Consider the following 12747-nt stretch of genomic DNA (forward strand, 5'->3'; position numbering starts at 1 on the left):
AGTTAAATAACCCAACAAAACCAATGTTATTTACGGTGTCTACAAATTAAATACAAAAATGCAACTTTTAATCACTTCTGGTGACTCAAATGTATTAAACTCATTCATTACAAGAGTGTGAAAATCTTAGATGAAATTCCAGTATGATCCAATGATTTTTTATTTTTTTTTGTCTTATTTGATTCTACTTGTTCCCATTTCCAGAAATAGCAGCCACTAAAATCTTCTTTCTGCTACGTCTCAGTGACGCTGTTCCTTTAACTTTGAACTTCTAAACAATGCGTTCAAATGGATCTTTGCAAAAATTTAGTGGCTTCTTTGTCTCGATGTATCCTTTTTGCTTTTTAAAAATGTCATAACAGAGCATTTGAACCTTATTTTCTGCCTTGCACAAAATCTTGGAGAATATCTCAGTAATCAGAGCAGATAAAGAGTCCGGAATCAATTTTCATTGATTTGAATGAACTTTCTTTGTGTTGTTACAAAATTCCTGATTCTTTTAAATGTTCACAGATAAACTACTTCTATCAGTATTAATAGATTTATTTGTATTTAAGTTAAAGGCCCAAAGAAGCAAAATTGTCATGATTTGTGTTTTTGTGAGAAATGCCTGGATAAAATGCAATAAACAAATTATTCCTCTGAGAGTGATATTAACAGCAGACAGTTCACATAAAACAGGTAGTTTATACTTCCTTTGTTAAAACTCTCACCACTGAATAAAAGTGATATTAATAATATTAATAATAATAATAATAATAATAATCTAATGTTAGTTATTTAAACCAATCCCGAACAATTTGTGCAAGTAATGCAATTTGCATCATTTTAGAAAAACAAACAGGGCTAATAAAAAACTGCAGTGTTGAAGTGTCCATATGTATATTAGAAAAGCTTTAATGATTTGAATATTCCTGAACCCAAAATATTTCTGGGGTTGAAGTCCAGCTCATGGTTACAGACTGTGGTCAGCATGCTTGTGATTTGTCCTGGTGAGCTTTAATGGAGCACTGTGGGCTTGTTGGACACAGACCAGACTCGGCACACATGACCGGGATCAAGAAGGAGGCGTCCAGAGGCATGGACTCACCGTCTGGGTCAGTGTCACAGCTGACCTGCAGGCCAATAAATCATTACAGTTAGTGGCTCAGAAATATAGATAAAACAGCAGGGAAGTCAAGCTGGTAATGGAGACATTCATTCATTCATTCATTCATTCCCCCTGTGTCTCCCTCTTTCTTTTATTAATTCCTATTTTTCTTATTTATTTTCTCTTTTTTCCCTCTTTCCTGCTTTTTCTATATTTCCTTCATTCTTTCCCTCTTTTTCCTACCTTCATTCTTCCTCTTTCTTGATTTCTTTCTTTACTTCCCTCCTTCACTGTGTTTTTATGTCTCATTCTTTCATTCCTTCTTTCTCTCTTTCATTCCTACCCTCTTTCTTTCTTCCATTCTTTCCTGGTCTCCTTTGTTCTCTCTCTCTCTCTTTCCTCCTTTCCCTCTCTTTCCTTCACTCTTTAGCTCTTTTTCCTCCGTTCCTTCCCCTTACTTTCTGCTTTCCTTCTTCCTTTCCTCACTTCTTCCTCTCTTTTTCTCCATCAATCTATCCATGCATGCCAACCACACTGTTGTGTTGGTTGTTAGGATGAGGAAAGGTCAATAAAGTTACCAGAGAGAAAGATCTGAAAAACAGCTGCGTGTGATGCAACCCTGAAACCGAGGTGTCTGCAGGATTCTGGCTTAGACTCTGATGATAGGCCTGAGGAAAGAGGAAAAAAATGTGAAAGGATAGAGCCAAAGTGCTTCACACCAAACTCTGTATAGCTTTAATATGCTTCCTTACCTGCAGCGCCACCTGCAGTGCAGAGTATTGTAACCACACCTCCTCCTGCTGCGCCGTAGACAGAATTGTCGCCCGAACTTGTCCTGCTTTTTCAGTAGCATTGAGGTAGTGAGTCCACACACATTCTCCCACAGCACGCATAGTCAGGTTGTGAGAAGAAACTGCAACACAACAGACACCATAGTTTAATATCGACAAAACTGATCCACTTTTAGACTATTACCAGGGTGGCAATGGAAAAATGGATACTGAACACATCACTGCTTTTCTCTGTAAATATATTCCTAATGTGGTTCTTGTGATGAAATTCAGGCCACACATCAGTGACAGTCCAAGTAATCGACACATACAAAAAAATTAATTAGCCTGCAGCAAAATCTATCTAAAATACAATTTTACCATAAATCAACCACAACATGGAACTCCTCAAAAAATTTCTAACAATGAGTCAAAAGAACATTTGTCATTGAACCCTTCTAGAGAGTCTTATTTCTTTATTACCGGTAAGTCATTTCCTATAATTAACCAGGTAAAACCCCATTGAGATCCTGATCTCATTAGTAAGAGGGATCTGGGAAGAAATTCTGCAACACTCAACAATCTGGTATACAAAAGTAGAACAAATGAAACCATATACAGAAAGTAGAAATAGCTGGAAGTAATATGTGCTGTTTTTCCATTAAAATAATAAGCAACATGCTCATTAAGAGTGGCCTCTATGGGCACTGACAGCAAGACTCCACTGTTGAAAGAAAACATGCAGATATCCTGTAAACCATGTTAAGAGGAGGGATGGTACTGCACATCACTCCAAAGTCACTTCTGAAATTTAGAGTCAGGAAATCTTCAGAGCCGCTCTTGATAATTGTCTACAGATAAACTGAGGATTGGATTCTTAAGCAAGATAAATATCCCAAAGAAAGTCAAGAAACTCTCATCTTCAGAAATGAAAACATTAAGCTACAAGAATCACTCAATCTGCTTACTTGAATCCTTTTAAAGCGGCAGTATTGTTTATTTTCCAGGTACATGGTGACATTTTGTAGTACAATCAAGTAATAATGTTACCTTCAGTTGTTATTAAAATGTTGCAACATATTTGTTTTTTAAACTTTTGACTTTTTATTACATTACGTTCAATAAAGTCTAACTAATTAACCCTCTAATTTGATGCTTTGAAACTGGTCTCTGTCTCTTTAAGAAGCTCCTATTCTTTCCGACACACTTCCTGAATGCGAAGTAATGAGCACAAAATGGAGCATAATGTAAGGCCAAACGTTAAAAACACAAATCAAAGCAGAGATGTAAATTTTTCTTACTCTCAGGCAGAAACAGATGAAAGATATCTTTAGCAACAAGGAAACCCACTGCACCATAATTCATGGCCCTGGTCACAAGAAAAGAAGTGAGTTGTGATCAGATCAGCGAATAATACATTCAGTAATGTTTTGTCCTTGAACACCACTTACTTTGGATAGGTGGGGTGGAAAAGAGGAGGGATGAACATTCCCATCGGGAAGAGAAGCCCATTACTCGCCAGAAAGGGCGCGACAGAAAGACTGAAACAAATATGAGAGGATTATTGCATGTTTAAGAGTTCATCCAGAATTTAATAGTTAAACGTGGTAAAGGAGAAACTTACATGTCAGCATCCTCAGTCTCCGCAGCCAAAAGTTTACTGTGTCTCTTCTGCCAAAGGGAAAGTAGCTGAAGGTAGTTGGTAAAGAAGCCACTGGAGCTGACCGTCACCTGAAATCATTGACGTAACTGGATCAGAGGTTATTTTCTTTGTCAATTTTAATACTCTGTTTCAGCAATAGCTGTTAAGATCTAGTGATTTTTCTTATTTTGGCATTAGATGTTTTTCCCAATTGTCTGCCCCATGTATGATCATTTTCAAAGGGATATTTTTTGTTTGTTAAGCATTAGCTTGAACCTTTACATCAAGAATTATCCCTGAGGGAAGTTCTCAATTGTTTACTGCCAACTGCTTCATTTTATTGATACTTCAAGGACACACACACTGCACAACATGCTACTATGGACATGCATAGTGCCATGTTCAGGTACTTTTAACCCTCAAACCTCTTTCTATTTTGAAAGATTTCAACCACAACCAAACCCACAGATTTTTGGAGGGATTTTATGTGATACACCATAGGCACAGATAACAACAACAGCTGGTTACTTAGAAATAAATACTAAAGAATTAGAGGTTTTTTTTTATTCTGTTGTATACCTCAGAGAATAATAGGTCAAGATCATCTTCATTAGAAATCTCCTTTGAGGACAATAGTCTTGGAGGTGAGGAGTAAACCTGCAGAAAGAAAAGCTCCAATAATTTTAAAACTGTAAACAAGATGCAGACCAATTCAAATCTAGAAATTCCTGTTTCCTTTTCACCTTGTCAATGAAACGCTGAAAAGACTTTTGATCTTTCCACCTGAGATCCGTTATTTTGGAAATGAAGGCAAAAAAGACGTTTTCAATAATTTCTTCTGTCTGTTATTGGGGGGAATGCAAACTGTGTTAGATGGAGATTTAAATCATTTAATGAGTTCAGTTTGTGTTATGTGTCACTTCACCTCTCGACGTGCAGCCGTCTCACTGAGAAGATGTGTGAGAACTGAATCAAATCCTCTTTCGGTCTCCAGTAGGCAGTGTTTCCAGCGAGGGACTTCCTGGTTAAAAAGTCCCAACACAATTAATCCATTTACACTTCTGCTTTTGTTTTGGACCAAGTCATGCTGACTGACCTCTTCAATGTTCCCCAGTGCCAGAGAATAATTCTTTGCCGTTTCTGAAAATCTGGAATCCATGGCGGGCATCAGGGTGTGCAACAGATTCAGGACCATAAAGGTGTGAAGAGTACCGCTTCGCCCAACAAAGTGGCAAGACAGGATTTTAAAAAAAGCACTCTGAGATAGAAAGGTCCTGTTTTAATAACTTAATATTACCTGTTACTCATTTCAGGCTTATGCAACCATTCGTTGATGATGCGGGACATTTGGATGATGTAAGGTAAGTTGTGTAGGAGGACATGATCGTCTTCTGTGAGGGACAGAGGATGGAAAGCAGCCTGCAGACAGCCCAACCAGTCGATAGCAGGGGCCTGGCTCTGTGGGAGAGTATTTATTTTTATCTGTAAAATTATCTTTCCAGAGAAAGAAGTCATTGGTTCCACTGGTATTGGTTTAAAAGTTTTAAGGTGGATTTTTTTTAAGATGTTGTTACTCGAAGTACTTTACCCTGTGGTAATATATGAACATTCCTTACTGCAAGTAAAAAGTTAAGTTTTATATTGTAAAAATTATATATATTTGGTAAAGTGTTGTAGTTATGTTGTTTACTTGTATTATCTGTTCACATCTGACCTTACACACATATATAAACTGCTTTCACCAAATCCTTTTAAAATATCCTTGATGACTCCTTAAATTAACCTTAAAAATGTATCCAATGCAAATGTTATCGTGGATCTCCAACATGTGGTGTGCTGCACTCAGATGTTGTCCTGCCTGAACGCCTGTAAAAATATGTCAAAGGATATATAATAAGAATAAGTTTAAGTCTTAAAGCTTTGAAAATTATTTCCTGAATTGAAACAGTAGTCAATCTAACCCTCATTGTGGACTTTCTCTGTGTTTAACAGAATCATTAACTGTTTGAAACAATGAAACACAGGCAGAGCAGACCGGACTTGTACCTGCAGATCTCTTATTGTCATTCGCTGATAGAGCTGTCCCTTTGACAGGCGGTACTGCAGAGGTGAAGCGGCGACTGCGAGCTCTGAGGACAGAGAGATGAACGTGCCAACGTGGAGCATCCTCATGGATGGCGGGGATCCCAGGAAAGCCAGGTAGCTCTGACATGATGCCAGGAAGGGACGTAAAGTCTGCATTCAAATATACTCTGTTAGATTAAACATCAACTTTCATCTGGGAAATATCTACCGCAGGAATTAAGACATGAATGCCCAACCTCAGTTTTAGCTCCTGACGTTTGCTTTTTGCTGTTCCACTCAATTGGGATCAACAGATCCGGCTGATCAATCTGTTAATAAGAGGATGAATACTCGAGTTAAGACAATGACATCGTTCTCACTTCGTTTACATCAACTCCAAAATTACTCTAACAGACTTACTGTATTTTTGCTGCACTCTAAAACATTTGGGTATAAATATCAGATAATTAAGACACTGGCCTGAATGTATCTCTTTGTCCCGTTGCTGGCAGCTTCATTCGGGTCTTTGCCTACGTAGAGGTTGAAGAATGGAAACGTCCCATATTCTCTCATTAACACACCCAGGGTGTAGTTGAAATCAGTCCTATTCCACTGTCCAGACACAGCCCAGCCTCCCAACTGTATACAGATACACAGAGAGAAATTTGACAAAAGGAAGAAAGAGGATAATAAACGCAGTCATACAATTGGATTGACTGGGTGGGCTGGCTGAGATTTTAGATCTGAAGTCTATGACGTGGGGAATAATTGATTAGCTTTGTTTCCTCATGTTGTGAAATATTTTACGAAGAGAAAATTATCAAATTTTCTAATATAAAAGGTTGGAACACAGTTGGTTTGACAATCTGATATTGTGGTGACACTTTTCTCAGATTCTTTTGTGCTTAACGACTGAAACAAGGATGCAACCACCACTACAAAGATCCTATCAGTTACATAATAAACTGTCTTGAAACGCGTTTTAAAAGACACACCATGCTCATACCTTCTGGATGAGTCTGAGAAATGGCTCTGCCCCCACAGCTTCCAGAGATCTGGTGTCTAAGCAGGAATGGTAGAAGTCTTTAGTCTTCTGAACTGCTGAGCTGCTTGAACTTTGGTTGGTCTCTGGCAGACAGATAGACAAGATTTAATCCGATTATTATTAAATCTTTATCCTGGTCAATCTCTCCATTTAGTGTCAAAGAAACACATTTAAAGCTGCAATCACCATGTATAAAAGAATGAATGGTACTGAGGAGGTGATGCTCCAAGCCTTGTCTACTAACCACATATCCTATGAAGTCATGACCACAGAGGTGATTATACAATATATTGCCAGAACGATTGGATGTTTTGGTTTTACATACACACATTAACTTTAATGCAAAAGCACTATGTAGTGTTGGTCCACACTTTGCTTCTACAAGGTTACACTCCTCTAATGTCCAGAGCAGTATGATTCACTCCTCTCTTCTGTATTAAACATTTTGCATTACACTTGGTAATTACTGCTTGGCAGCAGCTGCTTAGTCATGGAAACCTATTCCATGAAGCTCTCTATGCACGGCTGTTTAGTTAATCTAATGGTTTTATCACATTTTGGAGGTCTGTAGCTACTGACTGAGCAGAAAGCTGATGAACATGGGACTTTTCACTTTGTCACTGAATACAATAATTCACTGAGCCACTGAGATTAAATCATTCATTCAAAACAAAATTGGTGAAATAGTCTGCATACCAAGATGTATAATTTTATATACTTGTTGTCATTGAACTGATTAAAACCCCTGAATATAAAGATATGTGTGTCCTCTTTCCTCTTTCCTCCTTTAGTTTATGTAGATTTTTCTGGTATCCAAGTGAGTTTTTCCATATCTTAAACATTTTTTATATTTATTTTGGTGAAACATCACCACAACTCCATTAAAGCATAATTTGCCATGCTACCTTACTCCATTCAACCTATGTATTATTTTGTAACTCCAATACAATGCATGGCAATAAAACACTAATTTGTCAACCTGATGTTTCTTTCTTTGTGACGCTTCTGGTTTTTGAAAGCATGCTTTTGCATTTTCATTAAAGGTGACCTATTATGCGTCCTTGAATATCTTAGGATAGGTCCATGGGCTATTCAAAATATGTTCATCACGTTATTATTATTATTATTATTATTTTGCCCAAAATCATTCTTAGATGATGGGATTTTAGTCTGGTCAGTTCTGAATATTTTGAGTTCCTTTCAGAATGAGCCGAAACTGAGCTGCTGCTGGCCATGCCCTCCAACCCAAAGTCTACACTCACGTTAAATTGACTGCAAACAGATGCAAAATTATACAACCATATGTCTTTGAGAAGCATTAGTAGAGACTCCTGCGTTTGGGCTGTTTTTTTTTTTTTTTTTTGGAGGAGCTTAGACACAAGTGGAAACACAAAAATGTAGAAAATGTGAATTTTTATATCAGGCCGAATCTTGATATGATTCTGCCTCCCTCATGCCAATGTTTGGGCCTGCTCCACTTAACATGACAGATGGATCTGTTCACATGGACCCAGCAGAGGATCCATGTGAACAATGATTGCATTGTTCACATATCTTGGCCAGGAGGCAAAAAATAACATGTCTCACTCTGTGTTATCAGGAACCTTGGTCCCCTTTACGGGGGACAAATTGGATCTTGCCGTACCCCCAGCACCCACAGCCGTCTTCAAGCTTTCAGCCCAAACACTTACAGCCCTCCCCACAGTCGCTAGTTTGATTACATAGATTCAGCACAAACTCCATTCCTCCCCACCAATCTCAGAGCCTTGATTTATCCTTTTGAAGGTCTGGTTGACAACACACACTCTTTCTTTGGGAGACTGTTCAATGCTTGCTTTCTTTTCTGCCTGAAGTTAGTTAGTTTCCAGTGGGTTCCACGTTGTTGTTTCCAGCCTCATCTCTTGCTTCAAGGATTAAAGCAGGAGAATCATCCTCTTCAGTGTTTCCTCCATCATCTCAACCATTATGCTCTCTAAACTCTCCTGCATTATCTGTATCTACAGTTTCCTCCAATATCTAAGCACAGTAATTTTCCCCTCAGAGTTTCCCAAGTGCACCATAACCAGATCAATAAATCAACCAGCTGCACATATTAGAAATTACAAAAAGCTTCAGATTGTTTCCTACCTAAAATCCCTCTGAGATACTGCAGCAGGAGAGTTTTTCGGCTCAGAGTCGTATCTTCTCCCAGTCTTCTATGTTCTGTTTTATTTTGTTTGTCCGTTTCTGCTAACCTTTCAATTGGGTTTTGTGAATGACCCGGTATACCGTGACTTCTTTGTCTCCCTTTGCTTTTGAGCTGGAGTCTTTTTGAACCACACATGGACACAAAGTAATCACAGGGCTCGGTGAAGGGGTCAGTGGACATGGACAGACGAGCAGCAGCCCACTGACATGCGGTAGAAACACACGGGGTTACTGTAGGACACAGTGAAAGGACAGTTAGACAAGTTGGTAATCCATTTTAATTTGTTGTTCATGATTGGTTCTGGAGGCCTACCGTTTGCTGCATTGTTCCCACTCCCTGTGTGCAGAACGTGGTGAAGGTAGTAGGCTAGCCCCAGAATGGCAATTCCTATAAAAAATACCAGAAGAAGACCAAACAGTCTCTGAGGTGTTACCCACACCAACTTTTCTTGACGCTCAGTGTTTAATAGTTGTTGTTGCCCAGGCTGGAGTGGGTTCTGTTGCTGGAGCAAATGCTGAGGTTGTTCTATCAGCTGCAGCTGAGGCGGAGGCTGTAGCCGGCTCTCGGGTTCTGGGCGAGACTTTGAGCGGTCCGATTGCTGAGGCTGCAAGAGGGGGAAGGAAACAAAACTGTAAGAAAATCTATGGTAACATTCCAAACTTACACTGACTTGCAAAAGCATTCACAACATTTCCATGATGAAACACAAACTTCTTTGTACTTTCATTGGGATTTTATGCAACAGACCAACTGTTGCGCAGATCTGCTCATGGGTTCAGATGTGGGTGCATGAACACACACACCAGTGTGCCACTCTGCAGGACTTCTCAACAGGTGAAAAAAATCTGGTCCAATCAGCAGAACATCAACTCAGGTAATATAAGCAATCCACCAAACATTTGGCTGGTTTTGCAACAGAGCTGAGGAAGGCAAACAGTCTCCAAAGCAGCATTTCATGGGAAAATGACTCAGATTAAATAAGGACTAGGGCTACAGCCTCCGCCTCAGCTGTAAGCCGTTCACTGGACTCGGTTGAAATGTAATTTGACTTTGGTTTTGCATTTGAGAAAAATAAATGCAGAATTTTGGAAGGAACAGTTTGCACTGCTCGGTTTTATAGTTTGGCTCTATTAAATGTATATTTAAGATATTTAATGTAAAAACCTTTGTCCTGAGGAAAAGAAAAAAAAAATGTAATTCTAAAATGTTTAGATTTGTTTGATTCACCAAAACACAGAATTCAATAATATAATTCTTGAATTCATGGTTAAAATTGTGAAAGAAATGTATGTCTAAGGTTAAAAATTAAATTGGTCATTAAGATAAATTATTGACGTTAAACTAAATGTCTAAAATGTATGTTTAATTTTTTTAACATACATACATGTTTTGTAGGTTTATCACCTCTTCATTGAGTCACACTCACTAGTGAAAACAAAAAAGATTAGGTGAAAGTCTCTTCAAGTCCTCATTTTCAAGTGTGGGAAGCCATGAAATTACAGAACACTTGACACCAATGTAAAAAAGCATAATGTTGAAGTGAAGTTATGAGTCTGAAAGGGGAGGATTGGTTCCTTTGTTTCTATCCACACTGCAATACATAGCAGAGGCAGCATTATGTAGCAGGGACACGTTTCAACAGGAACAGGGAACCTGGTTGGAGTTAATGGAGAGACGCACGGCGCTAAACAAGAAAATTCAGAAAAAATACCTGTTAATAGTGTCTCAACTTCCATGTCTCGAGATTTCCCGTCTAAAAATATCCCAGTTCTAACACGCAAGAATAAAATTAACAATTTATTACTGGGCTCCTGCAGAACATGAAGGCATGCCGAGAGGTAAATCAGTCATTTCAGTCAGGTGTGAGTAGAGATGCATTTCAAAGCCAGAGCTCTAAAGGACTGGTTTAGGTGAAAGCATTTTTTATTATGTCCAATTGAAAATACATCTCGTGCAAAGGGACGGTTCTTCCTGTTGCAGTAATGCATTTTCATAACTTCCTACATGTTCAAATTGTCTGCTGCCGTTTCTACAGTGCTTTAGTCCTTCCACCAGATTTTTAGTTAAAATGTTCTGGTATGTCAAGGAGTTGCAATTCATTCTAAAATGGCTTAAAGGGTTATAAGACGAGAATTTACCCCACAGCATCACAAATCTTCCACCATGCTTCAAAGTAGGTCAAAGCACACAATTCAAGTTAAACCCAACAAGTTTACATTTGTGATGGTAGACCAGAAATGTTCCAATTGGTTTAGTCTTTCAAATTATAACTCATTTCAAATTTGAGCCAGTTTTGAGAAGCTATTTTCCTGTGACCATTTTATGACCTGTGATCAACACACATCTTACCTAGACCTGCTTTGTTTTCTTCTCTTTTTCATTGTGAAGAGTGGCAAAGAGAAATAAGAAATGTCATATTTTCTCTTCAGAGAAACAGGAAGTCATAGGTTACCTGTAGATTAAGAAACTGATAGGTTTGAAGCATACCTTAAGGAAATCAGTACTATATATTTAATAGAAATTGCTTGAGGTACCAGTTGGAGAAAAATCCAACCAGTATTTTTAATAATTTAACAATTTTTTTCCCCACTACTATATATATTTTCTCAAACTAAAATATAGATTTCCCAAAACATAAAGACATTGTGTGTGGGATCAGGTTACTGCAATGGCGACGGATTAATTGTAAGACATTTTTGTTCATTTTCACAAGAAGTGGCAATAATAAAAATGAAACATGCAGTTAACAGGACACAAGTAAAGTTGCACCTGATATTTGCCAAGTTGAGCTGTTTCAGTCTCTGCAGTAATTTTTACAGCACAATATGGCCATTTGTTTTACTTTACGCTTTCTGAAGCACAATAATGTCATGCTGTTTTTCCGAGTTTCGATTTGTGTATTTTGTTTATATTATAGACAGAATTTCAACAATTCTCAAATTTTAAGTAATATACGTTGAAAATAACATACTAAAAATTGCTGACCTATTGTTTTTGTTCACGACTCTTCAGGGAAGTGTTGGACCGCACCCAAGTGAGTTTATTTAACCTCTTAAAAAAATTTGACACTATAGCTAATGTTGACTGCTTTCCATTTAATCTCATCTTTCTTTTATAGCATTATGTAGCATTTCCTTTTTTATTTTTTTTATTTTTTCAGAAATGTCATATTTTCAAAATATATTTTGCTCTTAAAATAAGTTTTGAAAGCACAAATTTGTAAAAAATATTACTTTTGTCAAAGTAAAATTTTGCTCTAGATTACAAGTTTTCTGCTGATGACGTATTGGTAGTGGTCGTCAGGTGTTTTTCCAAATCAACTTTTTCCCCATTGAACACGGCAGACGGACTTGCAGAAGTTGGTTCGTACCTTATTACCAAGCAGCGTTATTGGCACACATGACTTTACCTGAAGCTCGATTGAAGTTTGACTCATTCTTGCCCGGTTTCTGTCGCTGTCGTGGCGTTTAGGTTTCACACGCACCTCCTGCTCCCGCTGCGTCAAAGTGCTGTCATCTCTGCTCCGTATCTCTTTTCCATCACTCCCTTTCCTCATCCGACTCTCCGATAAAAACAAGTCTGCAGGTTCCGTCTTCACCTCTTCAAAATCCAAATAAAGCAGGGAGTACCCCTCTGCTCTCCATGGACAGGGATTACTTTTTGTTTTCGACAACAGCAGAACATGTTTTTCTTTTCTGTCTGCCGTATTAAAGAGTGTCAGGACAGAGAGCTGTGATTGGTGAGTAAACACTAACACATCGCTTCTGCTTACACATTGCCTTAAGTGGGAGGTAAGTTTGTCTTCCTGGAAAGGACCTCTACGCGTTGCACACGCACGTTTGCTATCGTCATTATCAGTGCAGCACATGGCTGGGAGGAACTGATAGAGCGGCCTGGAGGTCCCATTCTGACAGAAAACAAGTTTCACTGATGTCACGTGGAGAGTAA

The 12747-nt window shown here is 38.3% G+C and overlaps 1 protein-coding gene across 4 annotated transcripts; it reads right to left on the bottom strand.

The window, feature by feature from the left end:
• Positions 1-879: 879 nt before the first annotated feature.
• kel (Kell metallo-endopeptidase (Kell blood group)) lies at positions 880-12667 on the bottom strand. Of its 4 annotated transcripts, none has more exons than XM_044116919.1 (18): positions 12209-12667; positions 9112-9403; positions 8739-9029; positions 6573-6694; positions 6047-6205; positions 5824-5895; positions 5549-5737; positions 4800-4960; positions 4599-4716; positions 4428-4523; positions 4246-4344; positions 4082-4159; positions 3485-3591; positions 3312-3401; positions 3162-3229; positions 1843-2003; positions 1669-1758; positions 880-1115 (listed from the first exon to the last, which is right to left on the bottom strand). In XM_044116919.1, exons 1-18 carry the CDS (start codon positions 12665-12667, stop codon positions 969-971), a joined length of 2799 nt encoding a protein of 932 aa, XP_043972854.1. In that variant the 3' UTR covers positions 880-968. The 4 variants fall into 4 exon arrangements, with proteins under 4 accessions (XP_043972854.1, XP_043972855.1, XP_043972856.1 ...); XM_044116920.1 differs by having other exon boundaries at positions 9547-12360; XM_044116921.1 differs by having other exon boundaries at positions 9521-12360.
• Between the last annotated feature and the right edge of the window lie 80 nt (positions 12668-12747).

This window comes from Gambusia affinis, linkage group LG05, assembly GCF_019740435.1.
Source record: "Gambusia affinis linkage group LG05, SWU_Gaff_1.0, whole genome shotgun sequence".
NCBI lineage: Eukaryota > Metazoa > Chordata > Actinopteri > Cyprinodontiformes > Poeciliidae > Gambusia > Gambusia affinis.